This window comes from Pleurodeles waltl, chromosome 6 (genome assembly GCF_031143425.1).
Source record: "Pleurodeles waltl isolate 20211129_DDA chromosome 6, aPleWal1.hap1.20221129, whole genome shotgun sequence".
Lineage (NCBI taxonomy): Eukaryota > Metazoa > Chordata > Amphibia > Caudata > Salamandridae > Pleurodeles > Pleurodeles waltl.
Window position 1 is genome coordinate 888,172,516 of NC_090445.1, and position 18,997 is coordinate 888,191,512.

The 18,997-nt window shown below is 46.2% G+C and overlaps 1 protein-coding gene across 6 annotated transcripts in view; it reads right to left on the reverse strand.

Annotated features, from left to right (window-relative positions):
- The window catches only part of UROS (uroporphyrinogen III synthase), a 450,422-nt gene that overhangs the window by 288,887 nt on the left and 142,538 nt on the right, over positions 1-18,997 (reverse strand). For all 6 annotated transcript variants that reach the window (XM_069239701.1, XM_069239705.1, XM_069239706.1 and 3 more), the window contains 2 exons: positions 12,108-12,199; positions 9,339-9,422 (listed from right to left, as the gene is read on the reverse strand). In XM_069239701.1, coding sequence (XP_069095802.1) covers positions 9,339-9,422; positions 12,108-12,170 — 147 coding nt within the window. In that variant the 5' untranslated portion in view covers positions 12,171-12,199. The remainder of the gene's footprint in view (positions 1-9,338; positions 9,423-12,107; positions 12,200-18,997) is intronic.

Below are 18,997 nucleotides of genomic sequence, written 5' to 3' on the forward strand. Positions count from 1 at the left end.
ATTTTATATTGTCCCCTGCCTATAAACTTACTGTGGTTCTCCTATAGAGTGACCAGGTCTGGGTCTTGTCTACTAAAAAATATATCCACTTCTCCTCTCTTCAGTTTGTGGCTGAGCTTGATGACTTTCAATGTGAGGATCTTCAGATTCAGACTCTGCTGTGGCTCAATTTTAATACTTGTGTGTGTTTCTCAGTGCCACATGGTATACCTGTACAACAACAACCTTAGACCACCCACCCTACTACCTCATGCGGTAGGTGTAGAACTGCCCCCCACCCTTATATAACATACTAACTTACCAAATGAATATATAAGAGGAAAGAACAGATTGGTTTCAATCTCTTGGGACCACATAGTGTCCAATGGGGGTGAAAAGGAAAAGAACGGGAATAGATGAAGGAAAAGATGTTGAGGGAAAGAGAACACTCTAAGTTCATGGCTTCGTTATATTAACCGCCCACCGCTTCCAAGGCAACCCGGCTAGTCAGGAAAGTGTCACTGTGTAGGTATCAAGGATCATCCGCGATCACCAGTTCCTCTTCCCCCTTTGTACTACATGTTCTACTGGTGGCCAATTGGGCTTAGTTTTGCTTGGGACTTATCTCAATGGTTGACGCAGGAGGGAGTCCTTGTTGCTTTTTATTTTTGACCGGGTGCCCAGAGTCACAAAGACCTAGGACTTGCTGTCAGAAAAGATCTTAAGCTTTGCAGGGAAAGAATCATGTATTGGATATTTTGTTATGGCAATTTTTTATTCGTTTTGAACCACCAAGCAAGATACAACTGCATTTACTGTCACTGTGGAACCAGCCACAAACAAATCTCATTCCCAATCCATAGTATGCCCCTTTTTCCCCCATATCTTGTGCTTTTGCAGGCAACCACAGAAAATGTAAATGGACTTCTCAAGCTGAGTGCCCCAGTCCACTCCTGCCCTCCATTCCGCCAGGGTCTGGACGTTCCAGCACTAGGCAACGTCTCTCTTAGCCACCTATGTGGTGATACCCACAAAGGTGCAGTCAACCCCCATCTCATCAAAAAGCCCCAGCAGGGTCAACTTAGGGGTCAGAATCCCACCCCAGCACCCCCATAAGCTCACTGTGCACATGCTGCCAATACACGGGGATGACTGAGAAGGTCCAGATGATGTGATAGAAATCAGCCGGAGCTTCTGAACACCAAAAGCAGACAGGATGGGGGATTTTGCTAGCTTTATGCAATCTGATCAGTGTAATGTAAGTTGTGTGCAAGTAGTTCAACTGAATCAGCCGAAGGCAGGTAAAGACTGTGAGTGTGCGCGAAGCCAACTGCGCCTTCCTCCAGTCTGCTTTGTCAAGCTCACCAACCCAGCCTTCCCAGCAGAGGCAGAGTTCCTCAAAAGCATGTACTGCATTCTCAATAAGTGAACAATAAACCTGGGAGATAGCACCTCTGCCAATGTGACCCGTCAACAAATTGGCCTCCAATGGACTGAATTCAGGTGTCGCAGTGTCCAGAGGTATGCTAGCCATGAGTGTGTGACAGCGCTGCAGGTACGTTTTCAATTGTGTACGGTGAAGCTCATTACGAACTTGCAGTTCTTGGAAGGGCAAGATATCTTTCCCCGCCCAGATATCGCCAAGGACATAGATGCCAATCATTTCCCTCTTATGAAAACCCTCCAAAGCAGTAGGTGGTGAAGCCAGCATCCCTCCCACAGATGAGTCATCTCCATTAATGAGCCATTCCAGCCAATGAAGTACAACGCAGAGCCCCACCAAAGAAAAATCACACAGGAGATATCAGGCAAGTTACCAGGTAATGTGGCGTCATAGGGCATGTCCTGAAAGAAATCAAAACTCAGGAAGCAGAGTTCCCCCTAGTATGCAGGGTCATCTCAGCCACCATTAAGCCAGTCATTGATTACAACCAGCTGGGAAGTCAGGTAATAACAATGAAAGTCCACAATCTCTAGCCCACCAGAATAGGGAGACTGTTGACCATTGCGGAATGCTATGCTGGAGAAGCCACAGACCAAAGGAAGGACCTGAGAATGGAGCTGAGGGGGCGAAACCAGCTCAGGGGGATTGGGAGAGAGAAGTTTTGAAATATGTAACGGAAGCAGGGGAGGATCATCTTTTCGAAGCTGGCAATGCGACCTATCAAATGCTTTAAGAGCTGTGACCACTTCTGAATATCACTCTTCATTTTGGGCACCAATGGGTACAAACTAAGGAGCCTTGTAAGGTCAGGATTTAGGGAAATATGAAATCCCAGGTACTTAAAAGAGAGGCCACACTAAGGAATATCGAAGCGCCAGAGACAGTTGCCAGCATTGCCCCCAATCGGAACTAATAAGAATTTGGAATGGTTTACCTGGAGACCAGAGGCCTCCCCAAACAAGGCAAGTTCAAGACTCCAGGGCCCCGAAGTGGGGGTGGGGGGGTGTCAGCTAAAATCAACAGGACGTCAGAGTAGAGAGATCCTCTTCTGTGGCCCTCCGTTTTAGGACCAACCACTAAGCTGGGAGTCACAGCGAATGAGCCGTGCCAGTGGCTCAATCACGAGGGCAAGCAATATAGGGGACAGGGGGCAACCCTGGCATGTACTGTGCAGAACAGGGAAACGATCAATGAGCCATTGATCCTGACTTGGGCATAGGGCTGGCGATATAGGGCCCCAATAGGGCACCTCAAGTGCTTTCCCAAACCAACTTGCACAAGAACAGCCTCAGGAAAGGATCAGTCCACTGTGTCGAACGCCTTCTCAAAGTCTGAAAGAAGCAATTCCACGGGGTTGGGTGACACTACCAACCTGGAGAGGGCCACTTGGACTCTTCAGATGCAGTGTCTCCTACTGTGCCCGGGCATAAAGCAGCATTGATCTCGATAGATCAAGTATGGTAAGGCGGATTTTAACCAATTGGCCAGGATTTCAGCATACAGTTTGACTTTGGTATTAATCAAAGAGATAGGCCAGTATGAGGAGCACTTCTCAAGGGGGTTGTCCCGGCTTGGGAAGAACCACTATGGAGGAAAGGTCCAATTCAGGAGGAAAAGCACCTTTTTCAGCCACTTCAGCATTTGGAACCACCGGTAGTACTCAACGGGGAAACCATTAAGCCATGGCGTCTTCCCAGCTGGCATAACAGAGAGAGCTGAAGAAATGTCCTCCTCAATAATAAGTTCATCCAACTCTCTGGCTATGGGGAGTCAGGGAGGGGGGAGATTTGGTAGTAGCATAAGATGGAGTAGAGGGTGTCCTATCTCCCGAGGGGGGGCAAGGCCTATGAGCATAATGATCCTGATAGAAGGATGCAAAAGTTTGCAAAATGTCAGGGGTCTGGGAGAGAAGCCGAACGTCTGCAGCTGTCAACTGGGGTGTGGTGAGGTATGCTTGGTCATGAGTTGCGAGCCAATAAAGAAGCTTCCCGGACTTATCCACATGGTCATAGATTTTTTGCATACGCGCCCGCCAACACTGGTGGCCGATCTCAAGGGAGAGGTTCCTCAGCTGTCCCTGGGCCGCCGAAAGCCGTTGCGTGAGGTCAGGGGCATACTGGCCATGACTCTGACACTTCAGGTCAAGAATCTAGGTCTCGAGGGGCATCACCCGCGCCACTCTCTCCCGCTCACCACTGCGTGCAAGCTGTTTCACCACACCTCGGGTCAATGCCAAGCACGCCTCCCATAGAGTGGCCGCAGAGGCAACCGATTTCTGGTTGGTCTCAAATTACGCCTGTATCTCAGGTGAAAGAGAGGCCTCGAAAAGGGGGCCCATGAGGTGCCAGGCATTAGGGTGCCACAGAGGCCGCAGGGTCCAGTCGTTGCACCAAAATTTAAAGTAACGGGGGCATGATCCGATATTCCCCTTGAAGGACGGCCATACATTCAACTTGACCCATATCCGTTGCCGGCAGGAGAAAAAGAGTAATATGAGAGTCTGTCTTGTGTCCGGCTGAGGTGTGAGCATATATCCAGTCCCGAGTGTGCCAGACTCTCCAGACGTCACAGAGACCCATCACATCCATCTAAGCAGAGAGTTGACATGCACAGGAAACCGTCCCTGGGTAGGGGGACTGGATACATCTAGTCCAGGATTTGTTATTGCATTAAAATCAACGCTGAGGAAGGAGACGCCCATTAGCAAGCCCACAAGCAGAGTGGTAATCGAGGAGAACGTCCCAGCAGAGATCTGATTAGGCACATAAACCAAAATAAAGCTGTTGTGGCGGCCCTTGAGTAGGCCCACATCACCATGTATCGTCCCTGCCGGTCTATATGTAAGTTGGAAATTATCAAAGCAAACCCCCTGTGGAGCAGAATAGCTACACCCTGTGAGCCCCGACTGAACCCCGCATACAACACTCTGTTGTATCTGCATAAGCAGAGAAAATGACACTGGGAACCTAACAGATGCATGAGGACTGCTGGCTGACAGTGTTTGGCAAAGCGTAGGACCATGGTGCACTTGATATGGTCCAAGAGGCCGTTCATGTTCCAGGAAATCAACCTAAAGGACAGCATAACAGGCCCTAGTGAGCGTCAAAGTGAAACCGAGACAAGACTGATTTGAAGAAAGTACGCATATGCATGGGTGGAGGGAAGCAGGGAGGAACAGGGTAGTGTGGGCCCCGAGGGCCATACTTCCACCACTGAAGCATCTGTCACCTTAACTGGACTTCAAATGAGGTGAATCAAACAACCCAATGAAATGAAAAGGGAATCATACAGTGAGCACAGGAAGATCTACAGACCCCTTCCTCGAAGGACACTAAGCCGGGGAAGTCAGAGGAACATGCAGCAACAATCTTCAGACCCAGCCACCATGGGAAACAGCCTTCAACAAATAGTGTGCCAGGAGCATAGATGCAGGCTCAAACAGGGTCAGGTTGGGAGACCTCTCTCTCAGGGGTGTGGGTTGGCGAGGCCTCAGTCAGGCAGCTGCCAGTCCTGGAAGTCTTAGGTGCAGGTGGCCAAGCCCGAAGAAGCATACCGGCCATCTTCATGTCTATGACATTTGTAAGAAAGGGTTTTCCGTCTTTTTGGGGGTCCTGAGGGTGATGGGCGGCACCGCGGTGTGCTCCGTCACCTGCGCCCGGTCTCTCTGACATTCCTCCAGAGCACACCCCAGGCCCCCTGGTCACAAATGCGGGCAAGATGTAGAGTCTAAATGCGGAGATCTCCTCAGTTACCAGGTGAGCCTAGGGGAAGGAGGAATGATGGCGGAGGCCACGCCGTCTGGCAGCAGTGACCATCGATCTCAGGGGCTCTGCCACAAGGAGCTGCAGTGGCCAAGTGTGGAGGCCTCTCCTAGCTCAGCGGCGCCCAGGTGAGTGCAAGGAAAGGAGATGCTAAGGTGGGGATCCTCAGGGCCCTGGCTGCACTCATCCAGATGCTATAGGGAGCCACCAATAGTGCCCCAGGGCCCAGCCACAGACCTGCGTGACCACAGAAACAGCCTGGGACAGGCCTGGTCAGGAGCCAGGAAAGTCCGGTTGCAACCACGCACTCACCGCAGCAAGAGCAAGGACTCACCCGCCGGGCTCGGGCAGTAAAGCAGCCCCCAGTCTACTCCGACACTGTGTATTCATGCAGTCAAGCAACCCTGCTTTTCCGGTGCTGCCTCCCGCCCCATTAACCGCCAACAGGTCGCAGCGCCTACCACAACACACTCAGCCAGGAGACATGGCTTGCAGCACCTCTGAAGCTATGGCTGCAGGAATTTCGGCCCCCATGGCAGCCATAGGTCGTCAACAGCTGAAGATTGGGAAAACGGGTCCTCAGGAGCAGCTACACCTGCAGGATAGTGGTGGTTTACAGAAGGGGGTCAGGAGCAGCTCAAGCTGCGATCACTATGTTGGCCACCCTGTCCATCCTCCTCCCCCACCCCACCATGTATTGGATAATAAGCTTTCGCAGTTCCACTTTCGCCCTTTCAAAAGATATCCACTTCACCTGTACTTAATGTGTGTATTCTGGGAATGTCATGAGTGTATAGTTTTCATACTACAGGGGTACATTGATACATGCCGCCCTAAGAATGGCATCTCAGTCTCTATAGTGGAGGATCTGGAAGATAAGTGATAGGGTTCAGGTGCCAGGCCTATGGGGGACTCTGGGTATCCTGTGTGCTGTTTCAATCACAAAGTTTCCAGACTGGGCAGTGGGGCTGATTACCTTTCAGACACAATCTCTCAGGGTCCTTGCCTTCAAAGCGCTCTGTAAGGCCCACCAATCAGATGTAATTGGGTTGGGACCACGCTTCTGCGTCCACCACCCTCTCATGTATTCTTTGCATGGTCTCCCGTAGTTGCCGAACAACTCACAGCAAGATAGTGGGCATGTGCTCCACCACATTAAACCTAGATGAATGTTTCTTCCAGTCAAACCTGATAGGGGTGATATAAATTACCACTGCATCTATTTTGGGCTCTAGTGCAGTTTTGCTGTCTTTAATGGCTCAGCAGGTCTTTAAGTGAGGGGTCCAGCCCCTCACTCGTCTCTTGCCCTTCGTCTAATCTAAGGGGCTACATTCTTTCTCGCATCTAAAGGTGTATTTGTCAAGCTTTTTAGCTTGTGACAATCTGTGCCCTTTTTGTCATCCAATGGTGTTGTCATGCAGGGATTAGACAGTACTATTCACTCCGGCCCGGTGGCTCGCCGATCCTGTTGCAATTGATCTTGAGGCAGCTGCTCAGCCAGCACCTTGGATGTGTCCAGTATCTGGGCCCCCCTCTGGCAACTGTGGTCCTTCCATTTTTCCAACACCTTGCGGCACATGCTGGAAGACAGCCAGCCTCTTGTCTGGCATAGAGGCAGCACCTCTCCCACCTCCCGTGCAGGATCCCCTCTACCAGATGGGCTCTCTGCTGGTGTCCCCATCATATTTGGTCTTCTGCTGTCAGTCTGCAAGGGCTACCCTCTTAGGCGGGCTTTCTGATTTTTTCAGGGGTGCCCTGGCTCTCCCAGAATTTCTAGGAATCAACACCTGGTCCCAGAATGTGAAGCAGACCACTGCGTCCACAGGCTCCTCTGGACAGACTCTTTGCTGTTTATTGTCCCCAGGCCCCACCGCCCCCCCCCCCCCCCCCACTGGCCAACAGAGCCCTGATCTGCTCCTCAGTAGGCCCTCTGAGTCGTCCTGTGTGGGCCCTTGGGGTTTCAGGCTCTTCTGGATTCGGGACTGGCTCTGCAGGCAAGGTTGTTTCACCACTTGAACAGGTGCAGTCTGCGGGTTCCGGCCCTCGCTGGCGGTACAGTTTTCAGGTGTGGACCTGAAGAAGGACTACTTGCAGGGTACAGGCCCCCACCACCATCAAAATTACTGCACCGCCCCTAGGGTTCTAGTTGTGGCCAGGGACAGCCGATACTCAGCATCTGCCGCCATCTCCCATGCTTGTATGCTGTTGGCTCAGACCCTCTGAGTTGGGATACCGGTCACTGTGCCGCTATGGCCTCCCACCGTGGACCAGATACGTCAGTCAATCAGGGTTAGGGTCAGTGTGCCCCAAAGGGAGACATTAGGAGCTCAATTATGGGTAGATGGGTGCCAGGTTTCCCATCTACAGTGGGAGAAGTGCACTAAGGCACCATCTTGCATCAGCGCCAAACCACCTACATCAACCCAATATTGAGATTTGTAATTCCTTACAGGCCCTCTTAGGTACTTCTTTGTGTGGGGCAAGTATGTCTGCATGTATATGTGATGTACAGTCATAGAAACAGTATCAGACTGACAGTGAGAGGACAATAACTATCTAACAATCCTCTGGACATGGCACAGGACCAATCCTGATGAAAGCCTAGGGCCAAATGTAACAGGCTGAAGCATGTTGATAATTCTATAAGAGGGAGCAGGAACATTAATACTCAAAAACACCTCTGTCATTTTGGTTTTAACCATACCTAGGGCGCTCAATTTAAAATGGGGTGCCTCTAAGATATTTTTATTTTATGGACCCTAATCTTAAATGCTTTATGGAATATGGTCGAGCCCATCCTGGTTTATATGGACAAGAACGGGATCAGATGGTGATGAAGCATCTCACTAACAGAGTGGGTGAGGCCCCTGAAAAAAGCAAGAAAAATGATTTCCTCTCGTGGGCCTTCCTTTACTCAGAGTCCTAGGTTGCTTTTTTTAAGCTACCTATGCATGTTTATGCTTGCACTGTTTCTGTGCGAATGTCATCAGAGAGCCCTTTTCCATAAAGTATCCCTTATAGCTGCTCGTTCTCATGTCTGTGGATGTTCCTTGGAGACTCGGTATATGCACTGAGACTGAAAGAATCGCTAACGCGTGTACGCGCACAAGGAGTCCCAATAAAATGCACTAGTTTGTAAATCCGCATTCACTTCTTGCTGCTTAAACGTCCTATTTTAAAAGGACACTAACGAGGAACTGTAGCTGCACACACTGCCGTGTTGTTAATTGCAGCACCCCTTGTTCTTACGTTCCTACACATGAATCACGGGGAGTGTCACTTGCGCACTCATTAAGTTCCAGAAGTGACAGGAAATCAATAAACTCATCCGGGGCGCTGTAAAGAGCTTCTTCTTTATGGCGGTTCCCTCTTCCTCTATTTTCAGTGGTTGCTTCCGAGGGAATGGTCGTAAATCCCACATAGCTTATTACAAATGCTTTTTTTATTCACGCCTTTCGTCACCTTGATGAATTTGAAACGCATATGATAAAGTGAGTGAACACCTTCCTAAGGCAATCCCTTTATTCCTCGTGTTTCGCCTTTGCATAGGAGATGGCGTGGGGTGATGGTTATCCTGTGAGCTGAAATGTTTACTTGCAAAGAGATCAGACATCTGCATTGACCTTTCCAAATGTATTGATGCGAAAGGTCTTTGATAAGGGTGCAACATATATTATAAACATATATCCTAACTAATCAACGCTCATGATTTCCCTGTTTGAGGGTCGGTATGCACAAGGAAGAGGAGCTATTTATTGCAGGGGATACTTGGCTATTTTCGCAAGGGGCAGAGGCGGCTCACGACTGAGGAATCTTAGGAAATGATGTGGAATGGCTAATTTTTAGGGCCTGTTGATGTGGCAGCTGCCCCTCTTCGGCGGTAGAATCACATACACCTCTCAAGCTCTCAAGTCACCAATGGCCCTCACCCAAGCAGGAAATATTGCTAGGTTAACATTGAACTATTTAGCCTGTGAATTTCCTGTTTTCCATAATTTGTGACTCCAAAGTGCTCAAGTACTAGAACACCCTATAGTAAGCTTTAACTCTTTCATTAGTGGCGGAAGAAAAGCAGACCAACACAGATCAGATATTTTGAATTATCCTTCATAAATGATAATCCCCATGCATTAGAAACAGCAAAATCAGTTTACCTTTTCAAAAAGGCTCTGAAGAGAGACAAATTCGAAGGATAAAACGGGGATCAATGCTGCCTCAAACCCAAGCAATCCCAGTTCCTGCAGGCGGAAGAGAAAATACAAAAATCAATGGGCCTGCTATCTCCAGGCATAAACAAGCAGCGGATAATTTCACACTTTTGTGTCCTTCGCATCACATTATTTACTAAACGGCAGCTATTGATGACCCTGTTATGGAAAACAGAGATCCAGCAATATTTACAGATTTGATTGCAACTTTGCTGTGATCGCAGCTCATGCACATCTGCTAAATTGCTAAATTGTTAATGGTGGTAACAAGGAGAATCAAATGAGACCCTCCGAGCACATCTTTAAAGGTAAACTGTGGAGCGGGTGGAGAAGGCGTCATCTTTTTCAATACAGACCATATACAACAAAACACATCTCTGTGTGCCGCGACACAATGCAGAAGTTAAGACAAACTACCCAATGAATATTAATATGCACAAAAGCACATTAATGCATACATTTTCTGGATTGCTTTTCTGTGGTTAAGCAGTTACAAAAACATACACAACTACATGCAAAACCTCTGAGTTCTGACCAAAGAACAATGACCTAAAACTGTAAAATAAAAAATTGGAGCCTATTCACAAACTGCATTTTTCAGTATGTTTAGCAGTGCCAATCATATACTACAAATTGTTATTCACTGACCTATGTGGTGAGGTCTGCGCCTTTGCCTCTCCTATCTTGACTTGACCTACCATCGCCAACTTGACTATGGAGATCTCCTCACACATAGGCCTATATTTTAGTAGCAATTGTAGGAGAGACAAATGAGTGGCTGGAAAATGGGGGATATTTAGTACTGAACGGGAGGGGTTTTGGGAGGACTAAGGAGCGGTGTAAGGGAGGGCTAGTGAAGGGTTTGAGAAGGAAAGGTACCCACCCAAAAAGGAGTAAGCCCCTTCCTATTCACAAACCACGCTTCTATAGTTACTACAGACAATAATTTACCATAACAGTCGTAAGTGTGGTCCAGCTGAGTCAACAACACACATGGACAATCACTGGAACTGCGCAACCCTTTCACAGATCATTACGGAGGCAGGGATTTAAAATAAAATCTCTTAGGAAATAATGTTGAAATAAATTAATTTATTTTGAGTTTTTAAAAATATATACATTTGATGGTAAAAATATATACAACTAAAATATTACAACTATTTTAATAACCTTTTACATTTTTAAATAAATAATAAAAATATGTCAATTAATTCTATATACATATATATATTTTATTTGTCACAACATAATGAATAAACAAACATTTTACTTTAGGGATTTTTTTTATATAAATCTTTAAAAAATGTAATATATTTAAGTGACGTGTATATTCATTCCAAGACTAAGTTAATAATGTTGTCATTTTTCATTTAGGTATACATTTAAAACAAAATATTAATTTACATTAAAATATAACAAGAAAGTATTCTTACTATTTTTTTTTAAATATTATTTAAACTTGTTTACAAATCCCTATACTTTATAACAGGTAGATCACCACCAGGACTGCAGAGATCGCCACTTATGTGTTAAAAGTTACTACTGGTAACTTTACACTCGTAAATTAGGCTTCACCCTCTCTCTGAATTTAGGAGAAGACAAGTAAGTCTACACTTTGGAGCAAATTTACACTCTTAAATGCTGAACTTCCAGAAGTTGTAAATTTACTTCATAGCATACACACCTACGTTTACTCACGTCTAAATGTACCTTTGTGAAGAGGCTCCTGTATTCGTACAGGGGCTTGCCTAAGCGTGGAGACAACTATATTTCAATTTTTATGGACATCAAAGTGATTGGAAGAAGTACTCCTCGAAAGGTGCACCAACTTGCAGGGCTTGCTCTGGAACTGTTTTGTGAACTCCAAACTTTTTAATGGGGGAAAGCTTTTTTGTATGAATCAATGCAGCAGTGCTTAATTTGTAAATAAAAACGTGCAGGCCACAAAGCCCTCCTCTTAAACACGCAGCTGCTGCAATTAAATGTGCGAACACGGAATACTGAGGCAGCGTAATCCTAAAACCATCTCAGGCCTCTTCAATCCATTTAAAGCCATTCCCTGCCCCTCCAACTCACTCTTGCAGCCTTTTGCTTTCTCCCAGTATGACGATTTTTAGTTTTTCTTTCCCTTATGTCTTTTGCTCGCAGTAAGTACTTGAGGCACAAAAATAAGTGCCGGCCCTCAAAATGAAGTAAACAACAAGCTCAAATTAAGCACTATGCCGCAGATGTACATTTATGCAAGCATAAATTATTCACTAATGGGATCATCTGCACTTTAAACCTGTTTTTCTTCTCGCTGGAGAAAGTATTTGTTCTCTTGGAGCAACCCATCCCCTAACCTAGAATCCCCAACCCTGCCTCCGAGAGCAGAAGGAATGCTTCAAAATACAACAGTTGTCCCTCCCTATTTTACTATACATAGCAAAGTAAAACGCAGTGCTTCGGGATCTGTTAGTGCTATGCGAGGGCTCCATACACAATACAATAGAGCATCTCACTGTCATCTGTACAGGGTTATAATACGGCTACGTCTTTACAGAACTGAAGAAAGGCACTTTAATGTTGAAAAAAACATTTTCCGGTTATTTTTTAGACATTAATCATAATGTGACGTGTTTACATTACAGACTTTACGACGGTGATGAACAGCGGGGACATTTCATACCCAACCCATTTCATACCCAACCCTGCCCCAAAGACGCGCTCACTCACCTCGACGTACGGGTCCGGTCCCAATTCATTGTCTTTGGGGTCTTTCAACAGCAGCGCCTTCATTTTGTTGGCTCTGAGATCAGCGAAGGCCTCTAAAAGAGAACACAATAAATTGTTCGTTACACCAGGACTAAGCGCTCGGGTGCTGCAGCCTCCGCTCCTCAAGCCGTGAGTTAGCATTATAAGCAGCACTCGCGGGGAGCTTTCGCCCCCACAGATAAGGCCTCTTCGCTGCAAGGCTGGTGGTCTCCGATTAGGATGTGCAACCGCAATTTAACAAAAAAAACATGGCGCTCACGCGGCTCCGTGCGCCAAGAAGTAAAAGCCTAAGTTAAGGTAAGAAATGGTTGAACAAGACCACAGTGTCTTGAGCGGCACACTAGAAAATGCAAATATTTTAAGCATAATGTGGTTCATTCTGTTAACAAGCGATTCATAACTTTGACCGCACGGAGGGGTGGGAAGGGAGACATAGGCCTTACTGTAAGAAAGAAAACAGAAGCATTGGCAAAGACAAAAGGTCTGGCTGTAATGTGCTAACACTTGTGGTCACAGGCAATTAACAAATGCTCTTTAAATATATGACAGGCAAAAATGCTGTTCAGCACATTAAAGCCTGTACTATTGGTTTTGCTTATGCTGAGGAAAAAAAATAGCAAAAAAGGATTGCTTCTGTATAGAATGCATATAGGACATAAATAATGGAATGTGCTGACTGAATGCACGTTAGGTGTAAAATAATGCCCACATGCATTCCAATGGAATCACTTACAGAAGCCTAATGATACACCATAACAACAGCACGAGCTGAGAGAATAGTATTCCTTTGGGCTGAGCCAAGAAATGGTAAAAAAAGTTATCAAACTGATCGTCTGTCAAGCCAGAACTAAAAAACGAGCCTTACGTTGGGTGATAAGACAGCAAAATGTGGTGTGGCATGAGCTCCTCAGAGACCTGGGCACAGTGCCGCTGCGGCAATGATAGGTACACTCTCGAGGTTATCGCATTTTTAGTCCGATTCAGTACATTAAATGGGCTGGTACTGTCAAGTACTGAGTACCAGCACTTCAAGTACTGAGTACCTGCATGTCTCCATTTTGAGATAGAAAGTGCCTGCACGTCTCAACAGAGGCGCAATACTTCCAGTTGGTGACTACTACCAATTCTGAGAAGCAACTAGGTAGTCTGGTATTGGGCACGAGCACTTCTCCAATTTTTCCATTTGAAGCACTGGTCCAGTGGTATTTCTGAACGAGGCACCCAAGGCGTGTGGCTATCTAAGGTGCACTTCTCCACCTGTACTGAAAGCCGGCAACACATACTGTGACATTTGGCACAACGCGCACCCTCGCCAGCATACACCGCTAATCCACGTACCACTGCCCCGACTCTCTCATTTGTGGGTGAATCACTGAATAGGCTGAGGGCATTGTTTGCCAGGTTAGCCACCTAATGATGGAGAAGTCCTTGCCATATAAGGATATCACCAGAACAAACAAACGTAACTGGGGTAAATCTACGGACCACATTGGGGGCATGAGCTTTCTGTCAAGAAAAGAAACAATAAGGCTAGGTGGGGCCAGTACTCGATCCTGCATGTCACTGTCTTTTAATTTAAATCCTTTGATACCATATCAGCACAAGCAGCTAATCCAAAAGCAATGCGCCTGTTTTAATCAGAACCCCAGTGCAATAAAAGAACTAGACTCTCCTCCCTGAGGTACTCTGCCTATACCCTCTTGGTAGGCAATGGTCCGTGTCTCTTACCTTTGTTGATTACATATGACCTGTATTCTGTTTGTGGGAAACAGTGGGAGAGGGAGAGCACCAACCACACCTCTCGGTCAGTCTTTGGTGGCAGCCTGGTGTTGCTGCTCCACTCCCTCCTTCTAATCAGGGCTTCAACTGACAAGCAGGCCAGGGACCTCCCACATCTGCTGCAGGGTGATTTGCTCCCCTCCGCGGCTTCTAGAGCAAGGGGTTCGAGAGAGCCCGGGCCCTCTCCATCCGTATGAAAAGTAGGGGTTTGTGTAATTTGCTTTTGCATAATTAAGCAAACATTTCACAATACTTAAATTACATAAAATAGTAAACCGGCATTTAGCACAAAATGCATTCTTGTGTCCATTTTGGACAGGAGGATGCATTTTGTGTTAAAAAACAAAAAGCTGCTGTGTAAAAAATCGACTTGCGTTGTGAGTGTTCACCTTGTTCCTGTGCTCCTGCATTAACATTTTGCGTCCAACAACGCATAATTACTTCACGTGGCATAAGGGTATAATTTAGCTAATTGTACATAACAAGCACGCGCGCGCGCACACACACTCTCACTCTCTCTAGCTGACTGGCTACTGAACTGCAGACGGCACTTACTGGACCTTTTGTGTCTTTTCGGCACATCTACTAAATTTGATCTGGACAGTGGTACTTCAGGGTCTCACTACTCCATGGTACCTACTTGATAAGAAGAAGTGTCACTACTCTACTACTGATAGTAACGAATTCCTGATGATAAGTGCTCGAACTCTCCCTAATGCATAAAATAAAGGCAGGTACTCCTGGTGTGTGAGTAATTGCCTATTTATAGTGTGCAAACCATCTGGAAGGGTGCCAGAAGAAGGACGAGCCACTGGTGACTTTTAAGGACAACCTGAATGGAATATTTGACGAGAAACATCGCGTGTGAAATCAGGCTGACCACTAAAGAGCAATGGAGGAGGAGAACCCAAAATGAAGAGCAGGAATTGTGGAGGACATGATGGTGAAGAGTCTGAAAGTTAAAAGTAAAATCATAATAACGAAAAAACACCTAGGGTCGCATAAGGTAACCTGTTGTGAGGGCAAAATTACAATTTGTAGGTTTGATTGGCTGCATCACAAACAAATACGTGTCACCGGTAATTGAATTTGCCAGCGATAAAAACCATCATTGATATTTTAATCTGCCTGCAGTAGATTGCACAGCGCTTGAAGTTAGCACTGTGCTGCATCGTAAGAAGAGCATTTCATTGTTTCCGGCGGTACTTCAATTAATAACATTTTAGCACTATGAATGCACATAGCTCTGACAGCTTTAACTGCAAACAAATTCAAATACAGCAGGCCGGAAACAGTGATCATATACCCAGAATGTGCCCATTTCTTCAGACGGGAATGCAGTGATCGAAGCACCTACTTATGTCTATGCATATATAATTCAAGAAGCCCGCAAAGGGACCAAAATGAGTAGGAACTTTTTTTCAAACTAGATGGAAAGCAAGTTTCTGCTGCTTCACAGTAAAAGTCCACCTGCTTTAACTCTTCGTGGAGAGGGAAGGAGAACTCAGGAAGAAAAAAGAAGAGAAAAGAAAGAAAAGAAAGAAGAGAAGATACAAGACCACAAGTAACACGGAGAACAGAAAATAGTTTTTTAGGGTTGCCAGGGGTCACCTTTGCGACGCCTGGCCTCCCTTCTGCGACCACTGACATTGTCCATGCGACCCTTGGCCTCAGAATTTGTAAGAGCAGCGCCACAACAAAGCTAAACAAGGCTCTTGTGAGCCTTGTATGCTTTCCCTGCCCCTCAGCTATATTGTGTGCACTAAGGGTCATTGGAACTCTACACAGCAGCCAGACCTAAGCAAACACGCTTTTGAAACAATCATTTATCTTACAAGTTGTCCCGAACCCAGTCAAAGCCATTTGAGTTCCTTCTACTGCTAATGAGCAAATAAAGAGAGCAATAATTGCAGGTGAGGGAAAGGTTAGAGTGTAACAACTATGACGGGAAAAAGAATGCAAAGAATGTAGGGGGAGGACACTTGATAGAGACAGGTGAGAAAGACAAAGACAGAGGTTTGTGACAGATGACGGAGTGGTAACTGATGTGAGAGATATAAACAGATGTGAAAGAATGTGACGTAGGTAAAAGGGATAGGTGATAAACACATGGGCATGTGACAGAGTTAACCATTAGAGGGAAAGTCCAGTGAGAGGGGATGATAGTTAAGAGAAATGTGATATAGATAGAGACAAATGAGAAAGAGATAGCCACTGGAGTGATAAACAACTGAGAGGCAGATGGAGTTAGGTGAGACTTATTAGAATGCTACAGCTCACAGAGACAGCAGACAAATAAGAAAGAGGGTGGTTAGAGGGGAAAGGATATGAGAGAGAGAGATGAGAGGCTACTGAGAGTGTTCTGAGAGAATGAGATGAGGAGGGTGAAGGGAGATTTGTGAGAGGTGATAGAGAAAATGAGAAAAAGCACAGAGAAGAGACAGGTGTAGGAGATCTATACAATAAATAGACATGTTAGACACATAGGTGGGAGAGTTGAGGAGGTAGACAGATGAAAAAGTGACATAAAAAAATTGAGAAAGTGGTGATAAAGTAACATAGCAGAAGGGGAGAATGGGTATACCAGTTAGGGAGACAGACAAAGTGGTGATAAGGACATTGGGTGGGGGAACATAGCGGCCAGTTTAGGGGTGTGGTTGCGAGCTCTCTGGGCAGAGATGCTAGTAGGATTATGTTGGGTGACACTGGCTATGTGTGAGGACTCTTACCAGTAATTGACAACCGGAGTGGTGTGGTCCTACAGCTGGGCTCCTTGTGGCGGAACCGGTGTGCGGCTTGGCAGGCGAGACGGAGAAGGATCGGCGCCAGAGACGCAAGTTGGGTTCCGGTGTGTGGGCAGAGGCTGCAAGGATTGTGTGTTGTGGGAGACGCTGCTCGTTTCCTGCAACCTCCACGGGATGGCCAGTACGGGAGCTGGGCTTCTCCCGGAGGGGAAGCTCTTTTGGAATCAGGGTGCAGCGGTCAGGGAAAGCACGGAAGATACACTGCGTATGACGCCAGTTAGACGTCGCCCCAGAGGTCCCCAGGCTGCTTTTAATGTACCGGGGGACATACTGAAAGGTCAGCCCGGCTCCTTGGAATCCGACCTTGTCACTCCTCTTTCACTAATCCCTAATAAGAGAAAGGAGGGAGAAAGTAGAAGGAAGGGGGGTAGCAAGGGGGCAGAGAGGTTGAGATCTGGGATAAAAAGTACTCCCCTGGAGTCAGGCGATTCCACGGAGGGACACCACATCAGTACAAAATTAAAAAAAGAATTGCCTCGCAAAGGAGGATCCTCACATGCTCTGATAAAAGGCGTCTCAACCGTAAAATACCCATTAAAGGACTATAGAAGGGCTGCACCACTTTTTCAAATCTTCTCAAGGGGGGGTGAAGGCGGCATTACCCCCTAAAGATGTAATCGGAACCTCCTTGGTTTTAGGGGGTTTCGGATTAAAGACCCAGGAGTTGGGGAATGCCGATAATAATCTGCCTCAAGTGGCTCAAGTGTTTTCTTCAGGGTTAATGGAGGCTTCATCTTTATTAATCTCTGTCCCCCCTGAACTAAGCCCTTCAGTTTCCCCATGCCTCATGGCCCGGCAGTACAGGATCTTCTAATCTCCCTAACAAAGGGGATTAGAGAGATGTTCGAGATTTCCGAACATAATCAAGCCAAAATCAGAGAAGTTTGTGAGGCTTAGGAGGCCAAGATCAATTTATTAACTGAAAGATTGGGCAGACTGGAAGCAGCGGTGGAAGAACAGGACAAATGGGTGCTTGCAAGTAGTCAGGACATTTCACAGCTGAAAAGTGAGGAGAAGATACTTCAGGACAAGTTGGAAATTTTGGAAAATAATATGAGGAGGAACAACATTAGACTGCTGAGTGTCCCCGAGGGTATGGAAGGAATAGATATCAAGGACTACGTGATATCGATGATTAGGGATGCTATCCCAAATTTAGCTCACTTGACTTTAGAAGAAGATATCCAAAGAATCCATCAAGATCCTTTTAAGAGGAACTCTGGAAGGAAGGTCCCCAGGAAGATATTAATAAATTTCGTCACGTACTCTATTAAGGAAAACATTTTGTCTGAAGCTCTTAAAGTAGAGAGTTTCTCAAAGGAAGGCTGGTCCTTTCATATACGATCAGATGTGTCTAAGGTGACTCTGGATAGACAGTGGGAGCTGGGGAATTATATGCAGGAACTTACGTCCTTAGGTGCCACAGTCCAGCTGAGATTCACAGCTGCCCTATGGATTATGTGGAACAATAAAATGCATAACATTAGGGACTCCACAGAGGTTCGGGCATTTATAGAACAGATTAAGGCGTCACAATTAATATATTTAACACTCTGTCCAGTGGAGAGCTCAATGGGGTAACAGCATGGTTAACCTAGAGAAGGATTGGAGGGTTACCCTGGGGGGGGTTGGGTGTGGTTTTCTTAGAGGTGATTGGGTTCTTGTTTTGCACTAGGTGTGGGAGCATGTGGGGAAAAAAGGAAAACAAATTATTGTCCTCAGAGTTTGTATATTGAGGTTTAGCAGGGCTGCTGGAGGTTGGACTCTCTTTTTGACAATGAGTAGCTTCGAGCTTTTTCAGTTGAAGATTCTCTAGTGGAATGTTAACGGTTTGAGGGTTAGCGGGAGGAGGAGGAAGATTTTTGAGTTTTTGAGAATGGCTGAGGAGAAGGTAATCATTCTTCAGGAGACTCACTTGTTGCAAGATGAGTGGGATACCTTTCTCAAGCAAGTGAAATGGGCGGGCTATAGTGTAAGCACCAATCAATCCTGTGCAGTTAAAGGGGTGGCAATTCTCTTTAAAAAATCTATAAAGGTAAAGGTGGGTGATGTGTTAGTGGATTCTAAGGGTAGATGGTTGGTTGTGGAAGTGGGCCTGTTTGGATTTTGGTTTACGATGGCAGGATACTATGGCCCTAACACAGACGACCCGGTACCATTTCAAGGGTTGTATAACCATCTACTTTTAGCTAAGTATCCAGTCCTGTTGGAAGGCGACTTTAATGTATTGTTGGATACTATACTGGATAAAACGACCCCCGAAGAACG